This window comes from Larimichthys crocea, chromosome X (assembly GCF_000972845.2).
Source record: "Larimichthys crocea isolate SSNF chromosome X, L_crocea_2.0, whole genome shotgun sequence".
Classification (NCBI taxonomy): Eukaryota; Metazoa; Chordata; class Actinopteri; family Sciaenidae; genus Larimichthys; species Larimichthys crocea.
The window spans coordinates 7,621,563-7,644,905 of record NC_040020.1 but is presented as its reverse complement, the minus strand read 5'-3'; the positions used below and the strand labels follow the sequence as shown (position 1 = coordinate 7,644,905).

Genomic DNA, 23,343 nt, shown 5'->3' with positions numbered 1-23,343 from the left:
TATCGCAGCCGCACCCGTTTGTGCTGCTGCGAAACAAAAATCCATTCTGTCTGGTTCTGCAGCATGTTTACGAAGCTATTGTTCTCATTGTTTTGCAAACAGGTTCCCAGCATTTATCACCATTTGGGAATTTTTCATTTGACTTATTTTATTAGACCATTCATATATGCAACTGTCTTTAAAAGTACCCCAATGTGTGACACTTGTACCTTGAAACACGGTTAGACATGCAGTTTTTATAAACAATATTTGTAATGGTGAATATATTCTATTTGTATCATTTAGATTTTATGTACAATTAATGGGAACATGTGCGTCACATGTCGACTTTTAATCTGCAGTCTTAATCATACAGTAAACACAGCTTTGTGTGTGTGTGTCTACGCGTGGTTTGTCACAACACAACGTCCTCACAGTATCAGTCTCTGCTCACATCACCAACAGACACCAACAGTCTCTGAACTTTACTGAGCACAATCTACAATCTACTCTCCTCCTCCTGCTCTCTCCTCCTCTCCTCTCTCCTCCTCTCTCTCCTCTCCTCTCCTCCCCCCTCCTCCTCAGGCATTACCATTCCTCCATCCCCTGCAGATCCCACTGAGCGCGTGCGAGCCCCCTGGTTGCCGCCTGTTTACTGATGGTTACAGTTGCCGGCTGAGTTTAATTATCCGGCTGATGTTTATTCATGACTTCATTAACGGAGACGCCGGTCCTCAGACGCGCTCGTGCATTATTAACAGCCGACTGCTGATGCAGTTTGTGCTGCACGTACTTCATGTGGAAGCTCTGCGTCTGCGATCTGTTCCTGCTCAGCTCTTCATTAAAAACATTTAACGTTTATTAGACTCAGACTGTTACAGCTCACACCGTGCTGTTATCGTGAATATCGGCACGCTGTGATCAGCACGACCTCGAGTGTGAAACGACTTCATCCAGACACGTTTTAAAGTTTACAGCTGGTTGCTGGATCTGATTCTTCGATCAGCATCACGGTGATGATATTTCTGTTGGATTTCTGGTACAATAAGACGCGATTCAGACGATCATCTTCGTGTCCCGTGGACTCACCTGATCCTTCCCTTAAAGTGACACAGATCTGATGTTTGCATTGTTGTCTTAAGCTAGATTTACACCTGTGCATGACTCATGTTGTTAGCCTTTCATACAGCGGAGCAGATTCTTTGCTTCCTGCCTCCACTGGAAAACCCCTATAAGCCCACTGATACACACTGTGTGTGTGTGTGTGTGTGTGTGTGTGTGTGTGTGTGTGTGTGTGTGTGTGTGTGTTGTTGAGATTTAAAGGGATAAAACTTAACTTCTAGATCATTTGTGACTGAGCTGGTTTGTTTTATCAGTGCAGATCCATTGATAACCCCGTGGGTTGAACTCTGGGTGGATCGGTGTCTCCGTGCTGAAAAGACCTGAGCTGGCTGTCAATCCAGCCTGTGAACGCCACGGGGCAGATCCAGTCTCTCTGGGCCACAGATGGTGAAAGCTAGCAGACCTCAGACCTGCAGACGTGTCTCCATTACACTACAAAGATTGTTTCACACCCTCCCTAAATGAAGACGGGGGAATTCTAGCCTGCTGGACTCCACCGCCCCGCTGAGAATAACGCTGCTGTCCCGAGGGCGGATGTTGGATATTGAAGAAGTGACAGTACATGAGCTGGACGTGGAGGTGTGGGGTTCGGAGGCCGCATTGTGTTTGGCGGTATCACGCTCCGTTAGGTATTATGTCGGATAATGGAGACGAGTGAGAGGCACTTTATCTAAACTCGCTGACACGGAGCGTGATGTACACTTGTTCACACAATATCCCTTACACCACCTACATGCTGGAGCGGGCTCCGGTCCAAGAGCGTCATCAGCAAATTAAAGCACAAAGTCAGAGACTACGTCCAGGTTTTAGACAGTCTGCGGGGACGTCACAGAGACTACGTCCAGGTTTAGACAGTCTCATATTTGTCACGTGCTCTGATGTTCTAACTTTAATATCAGCAGACAGATGTTCACAGTTGGTTTGTCGCAGACCACAAACACATTCCTGTTTTAGGACTGTCAGTGTTCCTGCTCGGCTCTTTGTTGTGGAAACACTTTTATCGAGCCAAGAGAACAAAAGCAGTTTGATGAATTCACTGCTGGCAGGAAATCCAAGTCAAAACAAAGTTTAAATTTTCCAAATCAAAATGACAGCACCTGCTCATTGAAACAGCACCACCTCCTCTGCGTCTGCAGAGAGGGAGGTGGAGTTCATGCTGAAGCAGCAGCTGCAGCTTCTCCGTCAGGAGGTGAAGCCAAACACGACAGATTCGAGATAAAGACCGAGATCAGTTCAAACATGAGAGAACAACCACGTCAGGAAACATCCAAACACAGGCTGTGTCCTCTACGGACATGATGGCAGAGGAGAAGAGAGCGAAGAGGACGAGTTAAGAGTAACTGACTTTGTTGGCCTGGTTTCAGTCAGGTGAATTGCTCCAGGCTGGATCAGGGAGTCAGTGAAACGAGGTGTGAACCTTTAAAACAAGTGAGCGAGGCTCCTGTAACAGGAAGCTGATCTGTTGGACGCTGGTTTCCCGCTCGGCTCCTCGTGTGTTGGAAAGTCGGTTCCCAGCCTCGATCAGCCTCGATCAGCTGACCTCAGCACAGACGCAGCCTCGCTCGGCTAATTAGACGGAGCGCTGCGGCAGCAGAGCCGCGGAGGTCGGAGGTCGGAGGTTAAGCTCGTCGTCCTCACGATAAGCTCGGTCACAGCCTTGATTTGTTCTAAAGAGACTCCAACCAAAGATCTCTGCCACTTTCTCCAGGAATGACGTATGCACGCTTCTCTCCGTCACTCAGACAGAAGAAGCTCAGAGAACGGGTCAGAACATTAAACCAGCGGCAGCAGAGGACCGGCTCTTAGACAAACACGAGGGGAGTCTGTCTTTAATCCTGCGGGCGCTCCCAAAAGTAATCAGATTAACTTGTACAACCCACCTAAATATAGGTGGACGACACATATATGTAATAATCTTTCTTCATTTGAGTTTAAGGAAGTTTAAAGAAGAAAATATTTAATATGACTGAAGATGTTTTTACAAACTGTAAAATAACTCGATGAACTCGTCTGTCGAGTTTCATTTTTCACATTTATGTTTTGTTATTTTTCACAAGACTTCTGCTGTAATTATTTAAATTATCTTCCTTAAATAAAAATAAACTGTAACACGTGTGTAACTGTAAACAGAGCGAGAGGTAAAATCACAGCAACTGTAGGAAAAGGTGAAAGACGCTTTGAGTAAAAGTATCAACACTGAAATACTCCATTACAAGTTAAAGTACATATTAGTGGTGAAAATATCAAAACTAGTTGTGAGGCAGAATGTTTAAATATTAAATATATTTCAGGTATTTTGATGTTTTGAATGTGAAATCTTTATTTAACTCTGATCTGAGTGAATCTCTTCAGTTAATGCAGCCTCAGTAAAACACAGTAAACAAATGTTTGTGGTTTCATGTTTGCTGTAATAAAATCTGTGAAGGATCGATGAGCTGTCAGATATTTTCCGTAGACATCACAAACAGTCGTTTTGTGGGCAGATGGATTCATGTTGATATTTGAATCATTTCAAAACGTCGAGCCGCTCCGACGATTATGAAGAAATATTATAATGACTGTTTGTCCCAAAACAAATGAAGAATGCATCTTTACAGAAATATTTACATTCGCTCTGTAACCATGACGACCGCCTCCTCCCTCCTCTGTTTACGTAGCCTCTTATAAATTAGAACAATACTTCTCTTCATCGACTGTTTGTTGATCCAGACGATAAAAGCGGGAATTTCCAAAATAAAAGCATCTGATGGAGGCGCTGAGATGACGGATGGAGCGCTCGGCTCCGTGTTTTGTGTTCCACGTTCGCTCCAGATACAATTATGGCTTCATATAAATGTCACTCAGCATCAGCAGCTCCATTAATCCTTCAAACAGGCAGATCCTTTCATTCTTTGCTGATGTTTGTGTCTGCGTGAGAGAACAAATAAACGTCTTTACATATTTCAAACTGTCGTTCGTCTTCACGCAGACCAAATATAGAAAATAAATATAATAACTCGATTCAAACATGACGCTGCAGACGACCGCGTGAGGAGATCCTGCAGGGCATGAAGTGTGTGTGAGGAGTGTGTGAATCAGCGAGGGGTGAGAAAGGAGGCCGAGAGATTATATCAGGCTAATTTAATTCTTTTATTGGAGCCAATTAGCCGCAGCTCTTTAGCCCCCTGCGAGCGCCTGCAGCCTCCTTCACGCCGTCTCTAATGACCCCGACTAAACTCTGGATCTCTGCTGCTCCCACAGAAGGCCGAGCTCCACAGCCTGTGTTTTTAATAAGCTCGGCTCTCAGGCGCTGAGAAAGAGGAGAATATATGAGAGAGATAAGGAGGGAAATAAAAAGAGGAGGTGGACAGAGGAAGGGAACTCTGCTTCTCGTTAAATCCCAGGCCTGACTCGAGGAGACTTGGCTAATTGAGATCAAGTCACACAGAATATTCATCAGTCCTGCTTCATCAAAGCAGATTAAATATGCGGAGAGATGATTTCCAGTGGACACGTTCCATTCCACTTTACACACTGCTGTTTATTTATTTCTCCTGTTTCATAATTTAACACTTTTCTCATATTTGGTCAAATTATGCAATTCCCCGTGCAGAGGCTGCACGTTCTGCTGGAGGATAAAATGTAGATGATGAACTGACCGAAGCAATTAAATCAACATCCTGTAACTTTCCTCTGAAGATCCACTCTGACCTGTGATCAGGTGAACGGTGTCTCTGTCATTCGTACGTCTGTTCTCACACTATGTAACTTTGGGCTCCGGGTCGGGAGAAGTACGTAACGCTTTACGGCACTAAGTCACACAGCAGCAACTATTTCACTGATTCTGGGAGAGTGAGCGAGCAAGAAGCCGCCGGACAAGAGTAAATGTGGGACTGACTTTTAGTGGTTGGTGAGAGCTTGGTGAAATAAAAGGCTGAAAGACAGACGCCGAGCTGGGCTGACTGCTGCTGGACTAGGCAGTGAGATCAGCTGCTGGTTTTTGATCAGAAGTAATGTAACCAGAACAAGCTTAATGTTAATTCACAGTAGCCTGCTGCGTATGTATCCAGCTCCTTCACCTCTCAGAGTATTTAGAATATCACAGTCCAACATGAACTGAATTATAATACATGAAAATAAAAATCCTCCAGAAATCAATCAGACTAAAAAAAAGAACTGATGATTTATTGTTTGTATCATTTTTTTTTTCTTTCTTGTTGCTCTGCACATTTTAATATTTCTTCTTCTATCCTGTATTCATCGCCGTAATTTATTGTTTAAAGCAACTTTACCGGATGAATTTTGAGACGTAAAAATCATGAAAGACATGAAAGTGTGTGTGTGTGTGTGTGTGTGTGTGTGTGTGTGTGTGTGTGTGTGTGTGTGTGTGTCAATAAATGTGCAGTTATTTCGGTATGAAAGCTGTAAGCCTGATAAATTTTTTTCTATTCTATTAGTATTTTTCTTTCTCCCTTATTATATATATATATATATATATATATATATATATATATATATATATATATATCGATCTATATATATATATATATATATCTATATATATATATATAATTTATATATATATAATTTTTCAATGATATATATATATATATCCTCTCTATAGATATATATACTCTCTCTAATATATATCTCTAAAATCGATCGATATATAGATATATATAGATATAGCTCTCTATATCTATCTCTCATATATCTCTAAATATACCATACACCCTGATCGAAAGAGCCCCTAGAAACATCCAATGAGGCCTGACCGGTTTTCATCTGTCAGCGCGTGACTTTTCCGCATGAATTTTCCTATCTATACGAGCTATCTATCCATCTATTCCAATATATTCTGGACAATAAAAGTAATTCTGATTTAATTATAATAATTAATCATTTAATAATAAATACAAACATGGAGCTTTTCTGGGATTTTTCTCACATATAAATTAATATTCAATTATTATAAATAATTAATATGACGTGTCTGAAGTGATGAGATTAATTTTTAACCTTTTTAATTCATCTTTTTTTCATTTGTTGTGCAGTAAAATAAACCTGCAGACTGAAGACATTTCATTTGTGTGCACGCAGCCTGCAGCAGCATGCCGGGCCGCTCCGTGCCGGGCCGCTCCGTGCCGAGCTAAATGGCCCGTATACATTCCCTCTCCCCGTCTCCATGTGGGGGCTAATAAGGCCTTTCCCTTTTTCAAGAGTCTAACTAGCCACACAGAGGCACAACAACAAAGAGCGGCCTAATGGCCTCCAATTTCCCGCATTAGTGCCCATTTAATGGCTGACCTGCCCTCTCGTTAGGCGGCGCAGCATGGGAGCACTTCTCAGCCTTTAGTAGGTGCACACACACACACACACACACACACACACACACACACACACACACTCGAGCCCTTGCAACACTTCCACCCCACGCTGAGACGCATAATAGGCCAGTTTGTAAAAAGGCTGGCCTGTGATCAGCGGAGCATCCATTTGCTGAGTAATCAAGGGCCTTTTGTCTGAGTGGTGTGTGTGTGTGTGTGTGTGTGTGGGAAGGTGTGTGTGTGCACCTGCGTGAAAGCGTCTATCACTCTTAAGAGAGTGTGTGTGTGTGTGTGTGTGTGTGTGTGTGTGTGTGGCTGCCTGGAAAAGACCTCCTCATTCATGTCTATGGGAAAACAGCAGCTGACATACAGTGCGGGAATAAAGGAGGCCGGCGAGGCTGCGTTGTGTGTATGTCAGCTATGCCATAAAGATGCCATGGGTGGAGGATGACGGTGGCAGGTCCTATTCACGCCTCTCGCCTTGAAAAGCCTTCCTCAGCCTGTCAGGCCTCCACAGCTCCAGCTGAACAATGCCCACTAAGAGCAGCTGTCTTAATAGCGTTGAGGGACTGACAGCTTTAGGAGCGACACGATGCTCCGAGCAGAGTCCGCGACGCTCCGCTGCGTGACAACATAATACAGACTAACAGGCTCCAACGCCGTTTGCCAGAGAGAGTTTGGACAGCGAACGCATCCTGTACATTTCTGTTACAAATGAGTGTTTAAGGGAGCCGAGCTGACAGCGTTCAGGAAACCGAGTGTGAACGGATCCGTCCTGAGCGTGTCGACGATCGGAACGAAGCGGATTTAGAAACAGGACCGAGTTCATCGCCAAGCAGGACTTAACGTACACAGCTGAGCAGTGTGCAGAACATGCAGGAGGATATTTTTCAAACGTAGCGATCCAAAAGATGTTTGCATGAAGGCAATGCAGACATGATGGTAATGCACTGGCCTCGGCGGTGACTCCATCTTTCCTGCATGCCTAATAGATGGAACAATCACCTCCTGTACTTGTCAATGCACTTTTGCATCCACCCATCCACACACTGACGACATCGTCTGCCATGCACGGAGCCAACTCATCAGTCAGGAGCAAATTTGGACCAAGAACACCGCAGCATGCAGACCAGAGGAGCCAAGTATCGAACCACAGACCACAAACCAGAGCTGGTGGAGTTGGCAGCAGTGATGGTGATGGAGGAGGTGAGGATGGACCCAATGATGGAGGTGTGGGAGTGCACCATCGTGGTTGAACTTCTGTTGTAGTTTTCTTGGTTCGAGAGCTCCGAGTTGACGTCCTCGATGCTTCCCAGGAAGCCGAAGTTGAAGAGTGGTTGGATGCATGGTGCTGGACTGACGGAGCCATGTTTCCCTCAGAGTAAAGGTATCTGGCTGAACGAGTATTCGCTGTAACGGTTTGCTCTCTATTGTTTTATATCCAGCCATGACCTAACCCTGTCTCCTCCACCTAGACCCTCGCGCATCGTCAAAACACCGCTCGCTGGCTTCTTCCCCCTCCGAGAGCATGCGAGGCTGATCTTGCCCTGCTCGTGTCAAACATCACCTCCAGTCTATTTACTCTGTGAGTTTGGTTTCTATGGGACCGGCAGATCCGAAGTGTTTAGGGTTCACATAACTGCTGGCAGGTCGTCTTGTGCGTTGCTGGCCCCCGAGGCTGACAGGGATGGGCCGGTGCTGTCAGTGCGAGACAAAGAGATGGAGCTTACACCGGGGCTAACTCCATCACCGTGATTCATACTAATCCCACAGCCTCTGCAATTAAGGCAGTCACTCGGCTCCAACAATGTTAACTAAAGATTTTAAACCCGCCGTCTTAGAACAGAACGCAGCTCAGCCGGCGCTGATTGGCGGCCGTGAGCTGAGAAAATAAACAGTGTTTGAAGATCAGATGATTAGAAGATTACAGGAGTTAATTTGGGCCTTCGGGCGGGAAACGGCAGAGAGCACATTTCCTCTGAGAGAACGAGGAGAAGACTCTTCATCCACCGTCATAACCAAACATATTTCTCTGTTTTTTCACCTACAGTTTGAAAAAGAGCCCTGTGGGAGAAGGCGCTCCCTACCTACCGAGTCAGCCTTAAGGATAAGCAGATGAGTCCTGGATTAGGGATGAGATAGGAATGCTCTCTTGGATTTCTTTCTGCCGGGTAAACATTTATGTCTTCCACTCCCTAATAAAATGCACTTTGCATAAGCCAAAGACTTGAACGCGTTCTTCTCAGAATGTCTAAAATATGAAGTGAGTTATTGAAACAGGTAGTTTTTTTTTTTTTTGCATTTCAGTTTCACCTTTTGTTCAGACTGAAAGTTCATCTTTAAACTTTGTGGAGCTTCCCACTGAATCACATGATCTTTCTTTTTGCAGGTCGAGCTGCGAGTCGACAACTTTACTAACATGACCTGAAAACCTCCTCTTCCTCTTCCTCTTCTTCCTCTTCCTCCTCTTCTTCCTCTTCTTCTTCTTCTTCTTCTTCTTCTCGGTGGTCCAAACCTCCTGTGCTACAAACACTAACACTCCCCCGGTGCTCTGAGCTCACAGTCTGGGCAGCCCAGCTAACAGACTGAGCTAACATGAGCTAACAGCAGCTACAGCTGTCAGCAGTTTACTTCACTGTCCATCATAAACTCTGTAAATCACAGAAAATAAAATATGATCCAGTTTCACCAGAATCAGTTAAATAGTTGGTGTGTGTGTGTGTGTGTGTGTGTGTGTGTGTGTGTGTGTGTGTGTGTGTGTGTGTGACTTCGTTAATCTGCATAATTAAACACTGAACATTCAGAACATGTTGCAGTGAATCAATATTTGATGTGCCCGGTGGAGCGTCGTGCAGTAAATTCTTAATTTTTTATTGCAGGCTCATTAGCGCCCACAGCGCTGTGGCCACGCTGAGCAGGTGGCAAACCTTTGACCTTCACACAAACCCCCTACATTCCTTTGTCAAGTCCTCCGAAATGGGCCGTGACCCGCCTCCTCCTCCGCCTCCTCCTCCGCCTCCTCCTCCACCTCTCGCTGCAGACTTGATTAGTGACCGCAGAGACAAATCTCTCCATGAAATTTATCAGCTATGAAAGCGGCTTCAGTTGGACGGTCAGGCGGAGCGAGGAGAGGAGCTGACTTATCTGAAACAAACGTGACAAAGGAGGACGGAAAAGAAATAAATCTTCATCCTCCGTGTCCGGCCCTAACGCTCAAACTTCCTCTGCTCTTTTACAACCTGACATTTACTGTGAACACTGGTCGGGTCGGGCTGCAGCGAAACTCGTCTGATTCGACCGTCACAACTAGAGAGCCCACTGTGCCACGCGAGGAGTGAACACAATCAAACTATCCTGGATGGATGAAGGTAAAATAAGACAAACACGCTGTGTGCGACCCGAGCTGTGCATGATCAGAAGTGAGGATGTCAAAGTGCAATCAGAGTCAGGAATCATCTCAGATTCACTGCAAAGGCAGACTGTGTGTGTGTGTGTGTGTGTGTGTGTGTGTGTGTGTGTGTGCACTGTACATTTTTGACTCCTTGCCATCATCTATCTGGAGGCGGGACTGAGCGGGAAGCTGCTGACAGCCATAAATCTGTAAACCCCACAGCACAGTTTCTTCACTTCAGTGACACGTTTATTGTCGTATTTTCATTTTTTAAAAACGTCACACACTGAAACCTGAAACCAAAAACCTGTTTGTTACAACACACAGAGACACATCAGGTGAACGCTGTCTCTGTCGTTCTACGTCTGTTCTCACACTATGTCACTTTGGAGGAGTACGTAACGCTTTACGGCACTAAGCAGAGTGAATGTGGGACTGACTCTGGATCTTGTGAATCCAGCAGCAGACGCTGCATCTGTCAGCGCTCAGGCGTTTTTTCCTGGAAGAGGCAGCAGAGCTGCATGCACAGATGAGCTCACAGAGAAACTTTCGCCAGGCGGTGGAAGAAAAGCCGATACTACAGGAAACGAACAAGATGACCTGTGACCTTTATTGGGCCATGAGTAACACGCTGCAGCTCTGCGTGGATCTGTGATGGACAGGATATGATTAATACAACGAGTCACTTTAACCCTTTCATACAAATACAGTGTGTTTCATGAAACTATGGAGAGAGTGAGCGTGTGCACAGTGACCGCGAGGCACGAGATCAGAATGTGACGTAACGTCAATGTAACGTTACATTAAATCATTTAGATTTAAAAATCATTCAAAAACACACAAGGATCCACTATTTCCAAATCAAACCAAAATCAAACCAATAACTAACATTCAGACAACCTTATGATGCGTAACAGTCAGCTAGTGTTTCTGCAGCGTTGACAGAACGTTCCAAAACAAACATATCATCAGTCTGAAGTGAACTAAAGCTCCCTGCGCTGTCCCTTTAAGAAACATGACACCTGAACAATTCATTACGTGTCCGTGACAACACGAGATAAAGGACGTCACATGACGTCACATGATGTCACATGACGTCACATGATGTCACATGACGTCACATGACGTTACTTTAATGTTAGACCAACGTTACTCTAATGTTAGACCAACGTTACTTTAATGTTAGACCAACGTTACTTTAATGTCAGACCAGCGTTACTTTAATGTTAGACCAGCATTACTCTAATGTTAGACCAACGTTACTCTAATGTTAGACCAACGTTACTCTAATGTTAGACGAGCGTTACTCTAATGTTAGACGAGCGTTACTCTAATGTTAGACGAGCGTTACATCCTTTTGTGTCTTATTGATTTTTTCTTTCAAAATAAAAGATAAAGTTCATAACAGTGAAGTGAAGCCTTTAGTTTATATTTCATATTTTATTGCAGCTTTTACAACATACTTCAGAACTTAAGATTCTTGTTGGGATATTAGAATTATATTAATTTATATAATTATATAATTATGATCTCTAATGTGTCTGACACAAACCAAGTTTTTAAGGTAACCGTGGTTAAACAGCACCGACCTTTGTCTACATGAATAAATAACTCTAATCTAAACAGTGTGAAAGGTGATTTGTAAATTCTGTATTTGATATTTTGTCAGTAACATTTAAAATGTGTTTCGGATGTGCTCCCTCATCTTAATTAACGCTCGCACTTCAGCTCCACACATTTCATTAATTAACCAGCTGACTTTCAGAATAAGAGCATGCCATAAAGTTTAGTTGGGTTTGTTAAAACAGCAGCTCGCTGCCATCCTGCAGATGCTTTCTGCGGCAGCTGGTTCGGTCCACGCAGATTGTTTCTGACACTGATGGAGCCGGAGATGTTTTTACTGTACCGGATCCAGAACCACATTCGCTGCCCTCGCCTGCCGCGGTGCGAGCGTGCACGCTGATGCATATGTGCACGTTCACATGCTGCTCTGATTGCAGGGCTGGAACAGAAGCCCTTCAAGGGGAAACAAGAATCACAAATCTTCTGAAACCGAATGTGACACTTGTGACTCAGGCAGGAAGGATACAGTTTGGGAAGTGGAGAAGGAGGAAAGGAAACCCATCCGATCCAGAAACCCAAAACCTCGTTGTAATTTAGTCATCGGTAGAAAGCAATTAGTGAGGGAAGGACCGGCCTTTGCCAGAGCAAGCAAACGGCTGACACACTCGCAACGAAAGCACAATTTCACTGCACTAATAATGTGACAACAGACGATGGCTGTTATGTTTAAGATAATAGAGCGAGTCGAAACTCGGACAGAGAGAACAAAGAAAGTTTTATCTGAGGCTGCGACAGCGCTCGACTTAACATGGAGGGAAACGAGCGGAGGATTTATCGACGCCTCCTCTCACAAAGACAGATTAAAGGCAGGAGGTGGAGCGCCTCTCTGTTTGTCTTATGTCTCATTTCAAATGAGGATTTATTCAGACAAGGCCGGCCCAGGAGTTCAAACGCTTGGGAGAAAGCTGCAGCAGGTCGATGTTTGAGAGCCACAACGCTGAATCCAAAAGAGCCGTGATTTACAAACCTACGCTCAACTCAGCACAGCACAGAGATGGTTCATGCTCAAACTGAAGCATTCTCTGTAAATACAAACACCTGTCGAAGCTTCCAACAGGTGATAGTGTCATGACGGACGGGGCGAGGTCCAACACCTTCAGCGTCTGTGGACTCACAGTCTGAATGAGTTTCTGGATTTCACCGTCTACGATCCAGAATCTCATTCAAAGATTCAGAGAAATCTCAGAACCAGCACTGAGTGTCCGTGACCTCCGACCCCTCAGGCAGAGACAGAGACAGATATCAACCACATCCAGAAACACCGCACACTGCTCTGGACCAGAACATCTGAGACCGACTGACGGGTCCACATCACGAGTCACTAAGTAGCAGCTCATCGGTATCCTGAGCTGAAACATCAGAATAACTTCAGCCCTGCCTGGTTGTTTCTGCAGATACTGCTTCATATTTGCTCTGGCAGGAGGTCGACTCTCTCTCGACTCCGCTACAGGATGATTGTGCTGCTCAGTGGGCCGAGAAAATTGACGATAATTATCAAATAGGCCACTTAAACTTAATCTAATGAAATGAGTTCAGAACGCGGTCCGAGGTTTCTGTCTTTAACGTCTTGCAGCTGATAAACGACCGGCGGCCGGCTGCTCCGCGACATTTGATACGGATCAACTTGTCAAGATTGATCCATTTTTTATGGTTTCTGAAAACACTTGTTTCAAATGTCTCTTTTCCCATCTGTGCAAATAACCTCCTGTCAACGCGTTCACAACATGCCCATTGTGCTGTAATCTGTGGTGTCTGAAACACGAAGTGTTGGCGGCGGCGAGAGACGTGTCATTTCCGATGAGGTCACCCAAACACAGCCGCTGTTTTTCTTTTCTTAAATCTTCTGTTTCTCTTCTCTCTGTCTTTGCTTCGCCATCGCCTCATTCTTTATTTTCTCACTGACCTTGTTTGTTATTGGGGCTCGCAGTTAATTTGATTTCCCGCCCACCGCCATGGAAACCGCTCACAGAAACCCAACACCGCCTTTTCTTTTCTAAAAGTGGAAACTGTGGCGCTCCGTGTTTCCTGCACGATGAAGCTGATGCTGGTCATCTTCTTCAGTTATCACTGTGGAAGTAACCACGTCCGTCCAAGAAGCTGAAGAAGACTCATGAATCTACAGCAGGTCCGACACTCGACCTGGACGACTCAGCAAAAATTCAAACCATTAAACTTTAAACTTTCTTTACTTTAAATTAAATTAATTTTATTTCACTTGCAAGTGTCAAAATACCGAATCACAAATCTGAAGATCGTCTTTAACCAAAGAGTTTGAGGAGAGTTAAATCTGGACTTGGTTGTAGATCCATGAAGACTACAGTCTCCACCCAAGTCCTTTTATTGATTCGTCTTCTTGTGGGCTCGGATACGTTCTGCACCGCGGCCGCTCTACTCGATGTTTCAAACCGTGGCTCTCCTCTCGGCTCCAGCAGGAATATGGATGCTGCGAGCAGCTCACGTCTTGTCAGTCTTGTTTGTGACGTTACGTTCATAGTTTCATCATTTGCAGCAGAAAATATGTTTTCATTTGTTTTCATCTGCGTTCAGGCACCAACAGCGTTCGGTTAATGTTCAGGAAAGATGAAGCACGCGCTCGCTGAACTTAAACCAAAACCTGACTCCAGGTTTGTAACAGCAGCATCCATCCTGACATGCAAACGCTCAGAACACTCAGCCAAACGAGTTATTGGTGTATAAATCCAGAGCTGTGAGGACAGAGGGAGCTTCATATCAAAATACTGCATTTATTAAATATCCGACAGGAACAAGGCCTCCATCAGCTACTGTTCATCCTCCCACAGCCGGCTGACAGAGCAGGGGGAACCAAGAGGTCGAGGAGGGAGCGCTGGGAGCGAGCATCCCCCCTTCATGTCTGCGTCTGGCCGGCCTCCATCTACCTCCTTCTTCACTTCGCCCTTCTCGTCTTCCTCAGAGACTCTGTGAGACAGAAAGATCGTCCCTCATGCTCCACCTCCACTTTTATCTCCAGCCAACGGCCCGTCGCGTCCGCTCAGGAGAAAATACGAGAAGAAAAATACCGAAAAGCTGAAAAACAAGGGAGGGAGAGATGAATTCTCCGGGACATCTGGATCTCTACAGAGACCTGCTGCATAATCACTTCAATACCTGCGAGCGTCTCTGGAGGTCAGAGAGCAGCAGATGGACAGAAAGATCCAGAAAACACAGAAGGCCCCAAAACTAATATTACCATTAATGACTCCATCCTCATCATTTCATATCCACCCCCCGCTCTCTGTAATTAGGCCATTTGTTTGTTTTGTCGTCCTCCAGTGATACGAGCAGAGACTTCTACTGTTGGAGGAGGGGGTCCTCATGCAGGAACACCGAGACCAGCAAGACCAACAAGACCAGCAAGACCAGGGGTACGGTCGAATAGTCCCAAAAATGACCTCTTTAGGTCTAAGTCCTTTCCTAACCACTGTTCCTCGACCTCGACAGTCACAGTGTCAGTAATAATGAATATTGTGTTTGTTAGCTGCTATGCTCGCTCACTGTCTGTCTTCACCTCCTCACTGCGTCTCCTCAGCTGGACACCGAGCCTAATTAATTATCTTCATTGTCCCAGAGGGGGCAGGGCGGGCCGGCCGGGGGGGAAGGGGTTAATGAGGAAGCTCTCCAAAGACAGAACGCTGTGTGTTCTCGTGCAAAGGGAAAGTGTGGACTCCCCTCCTCCACCTCCTCCACCTCCTCCATGTGTCTTATCTGTGAGAGCTAATGAGTGATGGATTAACCTGAGACCACCGCCCCCCCGGCAAATTGAGATGACCCCACAGACGCCCTCCCAGAAGGCCGCATTCCACCACAGCACCCTGAAGTTTGCAGTCGGGTGGAAGTGTCATGAAATGAATCCACGCCGCGTTTTTACCGTGAGGGTGTCGACTGTGCTGACCTCTGCTGACCGAGCTGTCTGTGTGCAACCTGCATCAACCTGCAGACTGACTGACTTCACCACGCCGCGTTTTTGGTCCCAGCGGGCTGCCGTCCACCAAGACACACACACACACACACACACACTGACTTCCATGGGAAAGACATTGTGATAAATCATCGTTGGCTCGTCAACAGTGCAGAAGAAATTCCAACGGAGGCAGAGCGAGCTCGTTTTAGACAGTCTGTGAAGACGTCACGGAGACTACGTCCAGGTTTAGACAGTCTTTGTTCCCAGCAGGGGGCGCTCTGATGTCAGGGTGTTTCTCCTTCGATGCGCTCACACTCGTGTCTGGTGGTCCTGCGATCGTTGCCAGAACTTTCACCTTGAATCAAACGGCGAGCTGCTGCAACACACACACACACACACACACACACACACATGAGTGTGTGTTTTTTATTGTTGTTGTTGATGCAGCTCAGTCAGCTACAGGGGGATTGTGGAGGCGTTGGATGGAGCCGTGCCAATGCTTTGCTTTGATTTTTAAGTGTGAACAGACGTTGGATAATCGTGGCGTGGTGTAACAGCACATGGCCTCGCTGTGATTCTTCTACCTGGACGTACAACAAGGAGCGGCATGCAAACATTTTACATTAAAGCTCGTTAATGTTGCATTAACTGATGCCTGTGAGGCTCGGTCCAGGCTCGGTCCAGGCGTGGCCTCCAGCTGCCTCGTTATATATTTGTTCTGGCTCGTCCTCCTGTGCACGGTAACGCTGCCACACATGTGACACCCGTTCATGAACACCTGACACCGCTGTGGTCTGTCGATGGCGTGAAGAACGTTGGGGCGGCTTCTCGCTCGCTCACTCTCTCCTTTTCTCTTCTTAGCTTCCTCCGTCAGCGTCCTCTTCACTCTCTGCTCCTCTGCCATCATGTCCGTAGAGGCTGCTGAGCCTGGTTACCTCCTCCCTGTGGTTCAAACACTAACACTGCCCCGGTGCTCTGAGCTCGTGATTCATGGAGTCGATGACACGAGGGCGTCTCGTGTCTAATGTGTGAACATGCTGATGTTGATTAACTTTCATCATCATCTGGTACTCAGTCCAAACACACACACACACACACACACACACACACACACACACACCTCCGTCTCCTCATGCCAAACCCACAGAGAGCTCAGAGATCCTCCCTCAGCTAATATGAGCTTTCACTACGGCATCAAGTCACCAATTAATTCATTAACAGACGTCGCCCCGAGGCACTGACGAGCTCCTCACAACATGCACAGGATTACACACACACACACACACACACACACACACACACACACACACACACACATACACACACACATACACATACACACATACAGAGTTGAGGCCTGCTGGTGACGACAGACACGTGGAAACATAAACAGGTAAGAGAGAGAGACAGGTATGAACAGAGACTGAGGGGAGCATCTGTCTGTCTGTCTCCAGTCTTCACTTCTAAGACCTGGAACGACAGAGACTGAACCAACAAGTCCACAAAACACGACTCAGAACCAAGCAGCAATGTCTGTGTCTGCAGGGACGTCACGGAGACTACGTCCAGGTTTTAGACAGTCTGCGGGGACGTCTCTGAGACTACGTGCGCTCTCGTGTCCTTTAAACATTTCTTACATTAACAGACGTTTCGGGTTTATCGTGTTCGAACACTGTTTTGGTGAATCTGTGATGCGTTCATGATCCGGAGGTGACCGGCTCCCATCGAGCTGCTTGGCGCTGTCAAAGACGACGACGTCCAATAAAAATAACGAAGCAGCTGTCAGCGCTGTGTGTGCGGTTTGAGAAGAGATTCATCAGATTGTTGAAAATCTTTAGCGTGGAGCACGCCCAGAGGAATCTACCTGACAGCCTGTCTGAGGATCTGATCCACGCAACAATTATCACCAGCTGCTGAGAGAGAGAGAGAGCAACCTCAACACAGACGTGCAGCAGGGACGCTTCGGATCAGAACACAACAATAAAAAAGTGAAAAGCGTCACAAACGTGTCTCAGACACCAAGGAGCAGCCGGAGGACATCAGAGGAAGCAGGAAAGTGAAACATGCTCCAGCTTCACGTTCAGCTCACATCGTGGAGAACAGACTTCGGTCCAGCGAAGGCGACAAGAGGAAGCGAGCGCAGGCCAGGAGCCAGCAAGAGAAACGCAATCCGTCCTTCAGAGGCGATGTGGCTCCTGACCAAAGTGTTTCTCAAAAACAAGGTTTCGTTTCTGAGGATCTGTGTTGCATTACGTGTCGTAGCCAAAGCAATGAAACAAACCCACGCTGGCCGAGCCCGGAGGAGGCTGCACGGACGACGAGGATGAAAACATGGATGTGATGCAAACTCAGCTCAGGACAGTCAGATTCAGTCTCACACAAACACACTTTCTAATCAGCGTGTTGTGTCTAATCTGCATATGATCCTCAGACGTTTCAAATATAAACTCATCTCCACCCTTCACAGCCGTCAGGCTTCATAACTCTCTGTGCTGGAATTCCTTCCTAACTGAATTGTTTCTCGAACGGGCCTCATGACAAGCAACGACTAGCTCCAGAATTCCTGCTCAGAGACGGAGCTGCTGCTGCCAGGCGCTGACATTAATAACTTCAAGACCCGACACACAGTGTGTGCGATATTTGTCACATGCAGCGCTTCCAAATTATTGCAATTACAAGCGCTGGTCGTCCTCGTGGGGCCGTGCGGTTACAGAAGTGCTCAGAGTAGCAGCTTTATGAAAGTCTTTGATTGCTTTATTAAATCATCATCGCTTTGATAACCGTCTGGAGCCAGACGTCACAAAATAACCAAACGTCTTCCTTTGACTCCGGCCCGGTTCACGACCCAGAAGGATTTACCTCCTGTCACCACAGCGAACAGCAAAGACTGATGCAGACTTACAGACTTCACCTGGCCTGAACGCTGCGAGCGTGCACGAGTCCAGAGCTCCACCCTCTACACCTGTGCGTGCACGTCTGCAGGTGTGTGCAGAAGAAGAAGAAGTGCAGGTGAGGAGACGTGAGAGGAGCGAGGAGACGTGAGAGGAGACGTGAGAGGAGCAAGGAGACGTGAGAGGAGCGAGGAGACGTGAGAGGAGACGTGAGAGGAGCGAGGAGACATGAGAGGAGCGAGGAGACGTGAGAGGAGCGAGGAGACATGAGAGGAGACGTGAGAGGAGACGTGAGAGGAGCGAGGAGACATGAGAGGAGCACCATGAGTCGTTTAGTCTCTTTCAGCTTCATTAATCGACGCGTTAATCAGATCATCAGTCACCATGTTTGAGTCTATCTCTGATCGGCACATGAGAAACTACTGTCTGCACACTTCCCTCCTTCACCTCCTTCCCTCCTTCCTTCCCTCCCTCCCTCCTTCCCTCCCTCCTCCTTTAAACGGATCTGTTTGTCGTCGTTTGTCTGATGTTGCTGTCGAGTGTTTTAGTGTTTTGCATGTAGTTTGTTTTTCCTACGACCCCTAAACTACACACAGACTGACTGATTGGCATCAGGTGAGCAGGAGCACAGAGGACAGAGGACGGAGGGAGGACAGAGGGAGGACAGAGGGAGGACGGAGAGAGGATGGAGGGGGGACGGAGGGGGGACGGAGAGAGGATGGAGAGAGGATAGAGGGGGGACCGAGGGAGGACAGTCAAAGCGTCCCCGCTCTTAATCCTGCATAACTTTAAGCCTTAATATAATGTGAACAGGTGAGTTGTATATAAATTCACCCTCAGTACAGTTGTCATGAACGGGGAAATTAGCTACAGAGACCAAAACTGTTTTTTGTACCAGGCTGTAAACATGTTTATTTCTGCTGTGAAGTTGGACATTTGGACATGGGGACTTATGGAGACTGACTCACTTCTGGAGCCAGCCTCAGGTGGACGTTAGAGGAACTGCAGGTTGTGGCTTCACGTCACGTCCCATCAGGTCTTCTGCCTGTTGCTGGTAAACGCTGTCAGACTCTCGTGTAGCCGTTCTTACAGCTCGTTAAGGTTCGCAGCTGGTTTTAAGTGTTCTCGTCTGTTTGTTGGACGTTCAGTCTGATCCACATCAAACCGTAAACGCTGAACAGCTTTTCTTTTTTTTTGTGGTTGTGGCTTAAACTCAAATTATTTTAACGGGCATCAAATGGAGCGTGTCAGCTCTGCTGCTGTCAGACGGCTCAGTGAGGAGGCTGACGGCGTCTACGCTCCCACGGCCCGATCAGAGGAGCTGCGTCCTCTGCACCTCCTCCACCTCCTCCACCTCCTCCACCTCCTCCACCTCCTCCTCTGCCTCACATTCTCCTCATCGGACTCCCCCCCCTCACTCAACAACAACTTTACAACTTTACCTTTAATTCCTCAGTGATGCTAAAGGCCTCGCCTGACGAGTGACGCTCGTTACAAATATGATTATTGATTATGAATAATATTTCATAATTGTCTTTAAACTGTTCGGCTCTCTGCAGATGTTCGTCCACCATGAACTGTTGAGTCTGTGAATATTATAGTGTGTGTGTGTGTGTGTGTGTGTGTGTGTGTGTGTGTGTGTGTGTGTGAAGCATCACTGAGATTTTTCTGCTTCTCGTTAAATCACTGCATCGTTTACGGACACGACTGTGGGACTTGAACCTGTGACACAAACATTTCCTCCACGGAGCCAAGCGAACGCTCCACACTGTTTAAGATCCTGATGGAAGTGATCACACACACACACACACACACACACACACACACACACTCCGAGTGTGTCCTTCAAAAACTGTAAATTCAAACTGGCTTTTAAATTTAACTTCAAAACGTTTCATATTCGTTGTCTGAACGTTTGCTCACAAACCTCTACAGATGACTTCAAACGTTCAAACAAACAAACAAACAAACAAACAAACAAACAAACAAACAAACAGCTTCACACTGCAGAGGAAAACCTACAGAGCGAGAGCGTCCAGCAGCATGAAGACCTGCAGGACGGGAACGTTCAGGGAATGTTCAGGGAACACTCAGGGAACACTCAGAGAACACTCAGGGAACACTCAGAGAACACTGTGATTCTGATTCTAGTGTCCAAACATGAAAACAGAAATCACAAAAAGATGAAGAGACGAACATGAACTCATCACAGACCCAGAATAAAACCAGCAGAACCAAAATAAAACCAGCAGAACCAAAATAAAACCAGCAGAACCAGAATAAAACCACCAAAACCAGATTAAAACCACCAGAACCAGAACCAGAATAAAACCAGCAGGACCAGAATAAAACAACAGAACCAGGACCAGAATAAAACAACCAGAACCAGAACCATAATAAAACAACCAGAACCAGAATCAGAATAAAACCAGCAGGACCAGAATAAAATAACAGAACCAGAATAAAACCAGCAGAACCAGAACCATAATAAAACAACCAGAACCAGAATAAAACGGCACCACTGAAGCTGGTTTGTTTTGTTCAAATATTTCTGATGTTAATTAAAATGATAAAATAATTAAAATAATTTAATTTTCATCATTTTAACTTTAATTAAATAATAATAATAATAATTTAAATTAAAATTGAATTTAAATGAAATTTAAGAAATAAAGTGAAAATTCATGAACGAATAAAAAACTTTTTTAAATTAATCCGTGCTGCGTTCACGGACTCTTTTTTCTTTATTTCGGCCTAAAACTGAAAATGATTTATTCACAGATTTGTGAATAAAATCAGTCAAATCTGAGAATTATTAGACTATTATTAGACTATTATTATACTATTATGATACTTTGTTTTCACCTGTTTGTTCTTGAATTTTGAATTAAATGAACCTCTCTCGGCTCCGCGCGGCCTCTCGGGCCGGGATGCGGCGCTGGACTCACCGACACACTCGTTGGCCTCCCGGGCTGTGGCTCTCTGCCACGGTCGGTCGTAGTGGAACGGTTTGCACCTGTCGCACTCCGGTCCGGCCGTGTTGTGTTTGCACTCACAGACCAGACTCTCGTCCCGGTCCTTGACGCACCGGGACGCGTGCCCGTTGCATTTGCATCTCCCCCCGACCTGCAGGTCCGACACCGCGTAGAAGTACGAGTCCCGGGCCAGCTCCGAGTCGTCCTCGTTCTCGTCGCCGAACGTGTGCAGCCGGCTGAAGATGACTTTGATGTCGGTGGCCGTGACCCAGTCCTGCAGCACCGGGGAGTTGTCGAAGTCGTGCGCGGACGGTCTCCCGTCCAGCGTGCTGAAGGCGATGAGGCCGCCGGTCAGCGGGTGCATGTCGGTGTGGGAGTCCGTGCACACGGCCTCCTGCTCGTTCTGCTTCGTGATGACGGCCCGGTTCGGCTTGTTGTACATCTTCCTGCACTGGGTCGAGTAGAACTGGAAGGGGACCCAGGTCTTGCCGTAGTCCATGGACTTGTAGATCACCATGGATTCGGGTCGAGGCGAGCAGAACTGCAGGCTCACGTAGGTCACCTCGAACTTCTTCCCGAGCGACAGGCTGAGCGTGACGTTCTGCGGGAACTGGACGAAGTTCTCGGACTGCCAGCAGGTGAGGTTGTGCGGGTTGTTGAGGTCCGTCAGGTACGCGGGGGGGTGGTACTTTCTGGGGTCCGAGGCGTCGCAGGTGTGACAGTTCCGGGTCCGCTCGTCTCCTTTCTCCGCCGCTGTCACCACGCAGTACCGGCCGGGCGCCTTCCCGCAGGTGCTGGACACCTTCACCTCCTTCCCGAAGGCGGAGTTGACGAAGTCCGGGATGCAGCGGCGCGGGTTGCCGTGCTCGTCGTAGCAGGGGTCCGGGGGAGAGGTCTGCGCCGCGAACAGGCTCATCCCGTACCCGCCGAGCGCGCTCCGGCACGACAGGGACGCGGCGAGCAGCGCGGTCAGCACGAAATCCACAACCCGGATCATGATGGTGGGTCCCTCGGTCCCCCCGGAGAGTCTCTGCCGCTGCGGGAGGAAGAAGTTTGGGGATGTTTAAGTGCTGGCTCCAAAAAGAACCGGGACCGGGATCAGGACTACAGACGTGCACGTGAGGTTCAGTGAAACATGTTTTACCTGAGAGTGGTTCAGAAAGAGGTCTGGACTCTGCTGGTCTCTGCCGGATCGTCCCGAATCCTCCAAATGTGCTGCGTAAAAAGTGAAGAGCGGCGCGGCGGAGTCCTTATACCGCCCCTCCTCTCCCTCCCTCTCCCCCTCTCTCTGCCCCCCCTCTCTCCCGGATCGGGTCTTGTTCGGCTCAGCTCTGGTTCAGTTCATCTCTGAAGGGTGACACCAGCGCGCGCGCAGCGGAACGACGACATCCACCGGCCGTGACGCGCGGTGGTGCCGCGCGCAGCAGCACACCTTGACGTGGACGTCAGGAGCGTGATGTGCGTGATGTGCGTGATGTGCGGGTTCATCAGTGGGTTCAGATCCTGATGCAAACACTCACGAGGCGTTACAGACCTGATGGATGCAGCCGCGGTGTGTTGTGGGTCTCTGGGCTCCATCCCGGTTCTGCGCCACCTCGTGTCCGCACACACGCGCAGCAGCCCGGCCCGCGCGCGCCAGCTGCGTCTTCCGCTTCCTCCAGCAGGTGGAGACAAAACACCGAGGAACGAGCACGAAGCTGATTGGCTGCTGCAGAGTTCAACTCAAAGAGAGGCTGAGGACAGAGTCCATTAAACTCTCAGTGAACAGAGACACAGGCCAGTTATTTGTCTCCGTGACGTCCCCGCAGACTGTCTAAAACCTGGACGTAGTCTCTGTGACGTCCCCGCAGACTGTCTAAAACCTGGACGTAGTCTCCGTGACATCCCCACAGACTGTCTAAAACCTGGACGTAGTCTCCGTGACGTCCCTGCAGACTGTCTAAACCTTGGACGTAGTCTCTGAGACACCTGGTTGATCAAACAAACCACCTGTGACCACGCCCACCTGTCAATCAAAGCGTCCCCGCTCTTAACCCTGCATAACTTTAAGCCTTAATATAATGTGAACAGGTGAGTTGTATATAAATTCACCCTCAGTACAGTTGTCATGAACGGGGAAATTAGCTACAGAGACCAA

At 47.2% G+C, this 23,343-nt stretch overlaps 1 protein-coding gene across 1 annotated transcript in view; it reads right to left on the bottom strand.

Annotated features, from left to right (window-relative positions):
* The window catches only part of ntn1a (netrin 1a), a 40,164-nt gene extending 17,134 nt beyond the window's left edge, over positions 1–23,030 (bottom strand). Inside the window, exons 1-2 of the mRNA XM_027282715.1 lie at positions 22,351–23,030; positions 21,180–22,242 (exon numbers count right to left, since the gene is read on the bottom strand). Of these exons, the coding sequence (XP_027138516.1) occupies positions 21,180–22,203 (1,024 nt within the window). The 5' untranslated portion in view covers positions 22,204–22,242; positions 22,351–23,030. The remainder of the gene's footprint in view (positions 1–21,179; positions 22,243–22,350) is intronic.
* Positions 23,031–23,343: the final 313 nt, after the last annotated feature.